At 40.7% G+C, this 8,670-nt stretch overlaps 1 protein-coding gene across 1 annotated transcript; it reads right to left on the bottom strand.

Annotated features, from left to right (window-relative positions):
• Positions 1–3,002: 3,002 nt before the first annotated feature.
• LOC148033531 (pentatricopeptide repeat-containing protein At1g11290, chloroplastic-like) lies at positions 3,003–8,357 on the bottom strand. Its single transcript, XM_087681479.1, has 2 exons — positions 6,709–8,357; positions 3,003–6,615 (listed from the first exon to the last, which is right to left on the bottom strand). The coding sequence occupies exons 1-2, from the start codon at positions 8,246–8,248 to the stop codon at positions 5,948–5,950; spliced, it is 2,208 nt and encodes a 735-aa protein (XP_087537605.1). The 5' UTR covers positions 8,249–8,357; the 3' UTR covers positions 3,003–5,947.
• Between the last annotated feature and the right edge of the window lie 313 nt (positions 8,358–8,670).

Below are 8,670 nucleotides of genomic sequence, written 5' to 3'. Positions count from 1 at the left end.
CAACCAGACAGTGCATGACTCCCTACAAACCAAGTCAACCTTTCACTGATCAGTTGTTTGTTAATCACTAGTTATCTAGGACAATTTCAATCCTAGAGCAAACAATTGTCAAGAACTCTACAACAACTAGTAGATTCTAGTTCAAAACTATATCATATATTTCCAAACATATGGAAAAACATCTCGATGTAATAGCATTCCAAGCAGGTAGCATTGTCTATGTAGTAGACATGTAGGTATATACAACATTCAATGACAAACAACAATTTGTAAGCAGTAGTCTGTGAGTAATCAGTAGTATATTATCTTTTGGAATGAGGAATATTCTCAACTCAAACCAGCCATAAACCACAACAAACATGTTTCACAACCTCTGGGAAATACATAATGCTATAAGCACCAATGCTTGTCTAGTTCTTCAAGCAACAACGCCACATATGCTTGCCATAGATTGCCCCACTGCAATAACAGTAGTAAGCCAGTTCAAATTTGAGCATTCAATACTCACAACCTTCCATAAGCCATCCAATAACCATATGACCTCATATAAGCATGGATAGGCATCAATGCATGCTCCTACGAGCTCCAAAACTCCAAGACTCACGTTGTTCCAAGATTATGACAATAGTATGTCTGTTGTGAACCGCATGTACATGAAGCTCAATAGCTTCCATAAGTGCTTAACCACACAAAATTGTTACCATGATCACTATCAGCCAATGTATTCTCTACATGTATGACATTCATTAACAATGGGCTACCTTAATCATTGCCAATGTAGTGAGAGCATCAAGTACATTTCAAGCCAAGTTATGTGATCTTCAGAAGAACTTCTTTAATGCATTCATTGCTACTACAAACATGAGACCAATACAAGCTTCAAATGGTGTTCATTGATGCCAATGGTACCCTTCAAGTTAATGCTGAGGACCTCAGTATTTTAGTGAGATACTCACTTTACATGACCTAATGAAACTGTCTTCACAATCGAGAACAATATGCACATCTTTTTGTTATCCACATTGATTTATGTTGGCTACTGGTTATTATCCAAAAACCTCAATCATAAATATTCAAAGTGTTGCAGAGATGCTACTCTATAGTAGCTATGAATGGCATCAACCAAAACCTCCACACAATCAACCTGAATATGCACCTTCTCCATGTATTATCCATACAAGTTGAGGCCATTGTTGGCATTGTCCATGCTAGACAAAAACACGTGTTGCTGCTCTTTAATTGATACTAGTCACTTAGCTCGCTCCTTGAGCTCCATTGCAAGCTAGTGAACCCTCTGTTTAATGCCTCAACAAGCCTTAGACACCAACTGCAGTGGACCCTTGTCACACACCTTCCTAGAACTCAATAGGCTCTGATACCATGACAAAAGTATAAGAGAGAAAGACAATGATAGAGATAAAGCAAAGGTCAAGAGCTACATGGTCTCTTCTTTTTTCATTATTCAACTATCATACTATGATACTTCACTATCTCCTAAACGCTAGTGAATCAAACTAGGTCATGTATCTTAACTATAGACTACTTAATCTAGTTAGCCTAGTTTGCTTGACTTATTTAGGACACACACACATGCCAGTGACAACTAAGCAACACAGTTGTCATGTCATGGATAAGATAGAAGTGGATGAGCTTGACTCTCTCAACAATGTTAACCAAAATAGAACTACAACTTGCAACACCCTTAATAGCACCTATGTCTATTACACTTCTTACAACTTCCAAATATCACCAAGACATACTATTGATAATCTAACACTATACATATCAACTATCACATCACATGAAAACTATGAAAAATATTATCAAATTAGAGACTCGAATAGAGTTAAATTTTAAGGATTCAAGGTTAGACTCTAACACTATACATATCAACTATCACATCACATGAAAACTATGAAAAATATTATCAAATTAGGGATTCAAATGGAGTTAAATTTTGAGGATTCAAGGATAGACTCAGCCAATAATTGGCCAAGAAAATAAAGAACCAAGTGAAAACAAGCTTTGCCATAAACCCTAAAGTTTGGCAAACTTTAATGACTACTTGCTAAACATGTTTACTAAAGGACCAAGTCAAGCACTTCTAGCTTAAACTCTACAAAATCCCTCCATCAATTTTTCCCAAATCTACCCAAAAATATGATCTTCCAATATAAATAAATGTCACCCTAATACTCTACGCTAAAGATAATTTGCACAAAGTCTTTTGGCCAAACGTCCATATCATTGTCTTTAAGAACCCTTAAAACTTAAGTGACCAATGGTTTCTTGTTGACAAGATATAAGCAATTTCATGAGGCCTAGTCAAGTTGTCCTATAAAGGCTTTGAATATGAGTAATTAAGTGAAACCTAGAGAAGCTAACTTGTAAAGCCTACATCAACTTTCAAGAGCATCGAATTGGTTATGGAGTTTGATACACTATTGATAACTCAAAAGTGTTTGCAATTGAGAAAGATGATAGGGGGTTAAGACTTGACCGATGACTCAAGTAATGCCAATCTTACTAAATTTAGAGCTACATTGAGAATTGAGTTGCAATGACAAATAATCATGCAAAACTAAGCACATTATTAACGATAATAACTAATGAAATTAAGCTTTGGAAATGAGACAAATGGCAAACAACCTTTTATTCATTCAAGCCTCTTTACATGGGCAGGTTTGTACCATGTAGCTCCAAAAGCACATCCCTTCAATATCTCTACAATGGGATGACATTAGATGCTTTCCTCTTCTTATCGTTTTGCTCGATGTGATGAGGACTTAAAGAACAATTTGCTAACATATAAGATTACCTTTAATCACAAATATAACAATTTATCATCAAGTACTACACTTTTTTTGTAGCTAATCCATTCACTCTAGCACCATTGCTTCTAGCACACCCTCTAACCCAAATGACCCATGTAATTTGACTTGGTAAAGCAAACCACATACACATGTACTATATGAATGTGATAAAAGGATATAACCTTAATCATTAGATAAAGCTCCAATGGGAATATTTACAAGTCTAATAGATGTTCAACTCAATAAGCTCATCTTACGGTCATTAGCATCAGCTAAGATTTTTTCTAGGGGGGAATCATCCTTTATACTCTGGTTTGCCTAAGCACACATAGCAAAGATTGTCAAGCCTTGCTGATTATGCACCAAATTGCAGGCGTCCACTTTGTAAGTGTTTAACCAATCAAAGTAAGGTAGGGGTTGGGCATCTACTGTTCTTTACACAGCAGAGAGGCCATGACCTATCGTTTACCTGCTAAATAGGTAGACTCCCCCCGCCTACTTTTGGACAAGGAGTCCCCCTTGATCAATTTGTAAAGTGAGGGACAAGGGTGCACTTTTGCATTTGCAGCCCATCAGAAACATATTATTTTTCACTTTTAGCTAAAATGTGTCCTTTCCGTGTGTAAAGGCTCACCCGATTTCAAAAACTGCATGCCCACACTCTGGGCAGGCGTTGGGCATCTGTCATTTGGTATGTAACCAGCCTCATGTTCTTGTGTAGACGCAAAAAGGAAAGCACCACCTTTTTTGCCATGATTGGCCTTATTAAAAGACCTCCCTTTTCTGGTATCATCTAGAAACTAATGATCGGAGTTATGGCAGTGTTGTCTTTGATTGTCCACATACCTTGAGCTAAAACCTAGATCTGTGCACCTGGAAAGAATCTATGAATTTTTTTGTGTATTACGATACAAGATGTCATTTCACTCGCATGTAATATACAAGTTATCTTTGGTCCGAATCCCTTCACTTGCAAGCTACCAAGACACTTTCGTTAAGATAGATTGGTGTGGGGTATATGCATCTTCTTCAACTTCTCCCCACCTGCCATGCACAACCAAGACATCATTAGATGTGGTGTGTCCAAAAGTATACTGTTGAAATACTCTTACTTACTCATGACATCAAGTTTTGGTACTGAGCAATTTGAATCTCCTCCCAACTAAGCCACCTAACCAGCATAAGAAAGTCCATGCACCTCACATTTCCATTGCACCAATAGTTTCTTATACATGGCTCATGCATTTCTATTGCTCCACTGGTTTCTTATGATCCTTGAGCCAATGCAGCCTCTTTGGATGGCATATGCCACTACCACTCACACAATTCCTTGCTCTCCATTTATTTCTCCCTCGAGTAGGGTGATTGAACCTTTTCTAGATTGAAAGACTTGCATAAGTGGCACCTTGCTTCACCATGCTCTGGATAGGCTGATTGGGACGCATGCAAGGGTAGATGACCAGCCTCTCCCATCTCTTAATATTATGTTGAATTTTCACCTAAAGTGCCAGAGTAGGCTGAATTGTGCTGATGACCGAGATGAATAAAAGCCTGCCAAGACCAGGTACTCAGGAGAGGAAAGCATCACAGAACATTTCAGGAAATTTTAATGGGGACAGTTGTGGAATAGCTGCTGGCCACAATAGGTCTCCTTCATGTGACTTGCAGGTCACAGTGTCCTTGTATGCCTGTTAGAGGTGCTATAGGCAATGGTTGGAGACTCCGGACCACTTTTCCTTCCTGGAAGTGCAAAGATGGGCTTGCAGGATCATTCCACAGACAGAATCACTTGTGGTGCATTACTTTGGAGGCTTTTCAGCTGTTGCCTAGAGGCCTCCCCAGTAGACAGGATCTAGAACCATCAGACTCACAATTGGAGGTGTAGATCATTAGCAGATTAAAATGATAGAGCAACTGCAGACCCAGGGCAAGGTTATCTTCAACTGGAAATGATTGACACTGGTGGCTAACACCTTCAGTGAGTGGTGTGGAAGCCTCATTCACACTCTTAGTATTGGAACCAGCTTTTGAGGAGAAGAACTCAGGCAGTTACTCCTTGATATCTAGGGGTGGCACAACCTGTTATTTGCAGTCCCTGTTGAATTTATTTTGTATATTTTTATTTGAACAACCAGGCACTCTTTTGATCGGTAAGAAATTGGCATCAACATTCCTAAGCATGCCACTGTATGTTTAAGCCAGCCGCCCACCCTAACACCTGAACAGGGCATACTAACTTGAGCATGCTTTTTCTAACTTAAGCCTTTTGCACAATTTAAACCAGTACCATCCCAAAGCAAAGCATGCTACTTCTTTGTGCCTCCAATAATTAATCATTGGCTTAAAGTGGGTGATGACCAAACATATACACAATGATCAGCCTGATGTACCAGTACCATCAATAGTACAGCTTAAAGGGCTTCATTGATAGATCTGCGCTCATCTGACCAATACTCATCAGCATGATACAGTATATACGTGCCAAAGTTTCTGGTTGTGCTCCATGTCAGCATAAGCAATCAAGGTCCAAACCAGCTAACATTCATCCACTCAGAATAGTTGCAGTATCATTGTTGCAATGCTTGCCTTAGTTCAAGGATATTATCTCTCTCTTGAACAATGTGATAAGCATAGACTTTGCATAACATCTTCCAGGCCTGCAGGACACCACTCATCAATGGATCCTCCTCTAGTAGGAAAAACCGCATATAAGAGCATTCAAATCAAAGACAAAGACTAGAACTTTATCCATGGCTTCCAAGTATCCACATTTGCAACAGTTATCAAACCCCTCTCAGTCCATTACTTCCAAAGTAACCTGTCCACCATGCTCATCAATCACCAGATGGTTTAAAAGGAATACAGCCCACTTTAGATGCACAAAGTGTAAAGCCAGAAAACTATAGACAATTTGTTGAACAGTTCTTGGCAAAAAATTTATGTTGCCTCAAGGTGTGCTAAGAGAAGCTGAAAATTTTCATAACCCAAAGTTATGCATGTCCATGCAATGCGGCCTTGAAACAAGTTATTACACATCCACAAAATCTGGCATTTTAAAATAATTCCTTGGCTTATCCCTGCAAGATAGACTTTTGTCAGCTTATCTTCATGCATTTCAATATGTCAGTAACATACTACCAGTAATCACCACATGAACAAAAACCATCAATGAACTCATGGGAGCATTTAGAATCCCTCAAACGCAATTTCCTACCCACAAGTTTGGAGATAGCTTTATAAGCAGAATGGCAGTGAGAACAAACTCTGAGGTTCTTGTTGATTTGAAGTGGGGTGCCAGAGGGTGTTGAAATGAGCCCATATGATAAGGCCAGTTTCTCGCTGTGAAACATTAGTACCTGCTCTTTGAGCTCATCTTCAACATCATGTAGACCGAGTTTTGTGTCACGCATGTAACCTACCTCAACCATCAGTTCACTCAATGTCTCCAGCTCTGCATAGATTTCTGTTGCTTGTGGATGTGACTTGTCACTTACAGTGAACTCATGGATGATGTTATCAATCTCAATCCAGCTCTGTCCTAGTTCTATCTTCACACCATTACAGGCCATGGTTTCTCTTACTTTGGCTACCTCGTCCCATAGGCCTTCTGCAGCATAGATGTTTGATAAAAGCACATATGGAGCTGAATTTGTGGGATTTAGCTCAATAACACGCATTGCAAACTGCTTTCCTCTTCTTACATCACCATGGACTTGGCTTGCACCAAGCAAGGTCTCCCACATGACCAGATTGTTCTGAACTCCAATTTTCTTTAAAAACTCTTCTGCCTCCTCCAACAATCCTGCACGGCCAAAAAGGTCAATCATGCAGCCATAGTGCTCCACTCTAGGTGTAATCCCATGAACATTACTCATAGAGAGAAAGTATTGCAGACCTTTGTCGACCAATCCAGCTCGGCTACAAACAGAGAGAATGCATACAAAAGTGACAGCATCAGGTTTCAGTCCACTCTCCTGCATCTGTGAAAACAGTTGAAAGACCTCCTTGCCATTCCCATGCTGTGTATAAACAGTTATCATGGCATTCCACGCAGCCAGATCATGTGAGCTCATTCCATCAAACACACTGCGAGCATCAACCAGGTTGCCACACTTTCCATACATAGTTACAAGGGCTGTTCCCACAACAGCATCCAAAATCAAACCGGAATAGACAAGTTGATTATGGATCAACTTACCATGTGCTAGGGCTGTTTGATCACGGCATGCACCAAGCACACTTACAAATGTCACCTTATCTGGGTTGAGGCCTTGAGACTGCAATGCAAGAAACAGCTGAATGGCATGCTTACTACATCCATTCTCAGTGTAGGCTGTTATCATTGCATTCCACACACCCACAGTATAGACATTGAGTTTGTCAAATATCACTTTGGCATTGTCTAGTGACTCAGTTTTACCATACATACTGATTAGGGCAGACCTAACAACAGCATCTGCTTCATAGCCACTTCCCACTAAATGAGCATGTACAAATCTGCCCTGTTCAAGGGTAGCACATGCTCCAAGTGTACTTACAAAGGTAAGGTTGTCTGGTTCCGCCCCACTCTGAGTCATTGCTAGTAAAAATTGAAACACCTCAGTGTGGCACTCATGTTTCACACATGCTTCAATCATTGCATTCCAAGTTACCCGGTTCTTCACGTGCAATCTATTGAAAACCTTGTAAGCTTCCTCAATACTGCCACACTTCCCATACATACTGACAAGGGCAGTCCCTACGACAACATCATGCTCGTATCCAGCAGCTAGTACATCCACATGGAGCAACCTTCCCTGTGGCAAAGCGTCATTACTGATGCAAGCACCTAAAACACTGACAAAGGTAACGTTGTTGGGTTTTTCCCCTTCTAATACCATCTGTCTAAACATTAACAGAGCATTTTCACAGTCCATGTGTTGGGCATAGGCTGAGATCATGATTGTCCACGAGAACACATTCCGGTGCTGTATTTCGTCAAACACGCACCTTGCACTGCGGATGGAACCGCACTTGGAATACATCTCAATGAGATGATTAAGCAAAAATGTGTTCTGCTCCAGTCTTTGTCTGGTGATATGCTCATGGACTTCTCTGCCTTCTGGGAGGGCTTGCAGGCTGCCGCATTTTTGCAGCAAAGAAGCATATGTAGCACAGTCCAAAGGGATCTTAGATTGCTGAAGCTCATTGACATCCTCTCGCAATTCAATGAGTGCATCGAAATGCTGGGTAGATTGAGCTGAGGTTCTGGATGGATGGGACCGCTCTTGCTGCTGGCGAAGGTCAGGGGAGGGAACCAAACTGCTGATTTCTAGAGGCTTCAAGGAGAGGGTTATGTTACTGGACTGGGAGTCTATGGAGCCATGAACATCAGCTGGCTGGAAGGGGGGCGATACTGCAAGATCAATGCTGCAACACACAGAGAGGGTACACATCACATCCGAGAATTCGAAAGATCCAAACCATCAATGGGTATATATCCTCCGTTACGGCGTGGTTAAATTTTGCAGGGACCTGCGAGGATTCAGAACGTCTTACTGTAAACGGGGACTTCATAGAGTAAAGAGACCACTTAAAAGGCCCAAGGCTACTTACAAAAGAAGTTTTAGGCTAGGGCCCCTTATTCACGAGTTGTCACGGGTCCCTTGTAGGAAGGGGCTACGCACTTCATTTGTCACATACAAAAACATATAACTAAATCAAATAAAGCAGCTTGGTCGATCAACCTATCACAATGGCGTAGTTGGTAGGCATCAAAACATTCCATTTGTAGATAAGCGGTATGATCCCTCTAAGGATGAGTAGAAGGCCGGTTGATACAAGCTTTGGATGGGGGGCTTGGTTCATCAAAGGATTG

The sequence above is a fragment of the Lygodium microphyllum genome, chromosome 7, assembly GCF_053477565.2.
Source record: "Lygodium microphyllum isolate KBCC chromosome 7, Lygodium_microphyllum_v1.1.10, whole genome shotgun sequence".
In the NCBI taxonomy this organism is placed as follows: Eukaryota; Viridiplantae; Streptophyta; class Polypodiopsida; order Schizaeales; family Lygodiaceae; genus Lygodium; species Lygodium microphyllum.
Note: the sequence above shows the minus strand (reverse complement) of the source record. Positions and strands in the feature narration are given on the sequence as shown.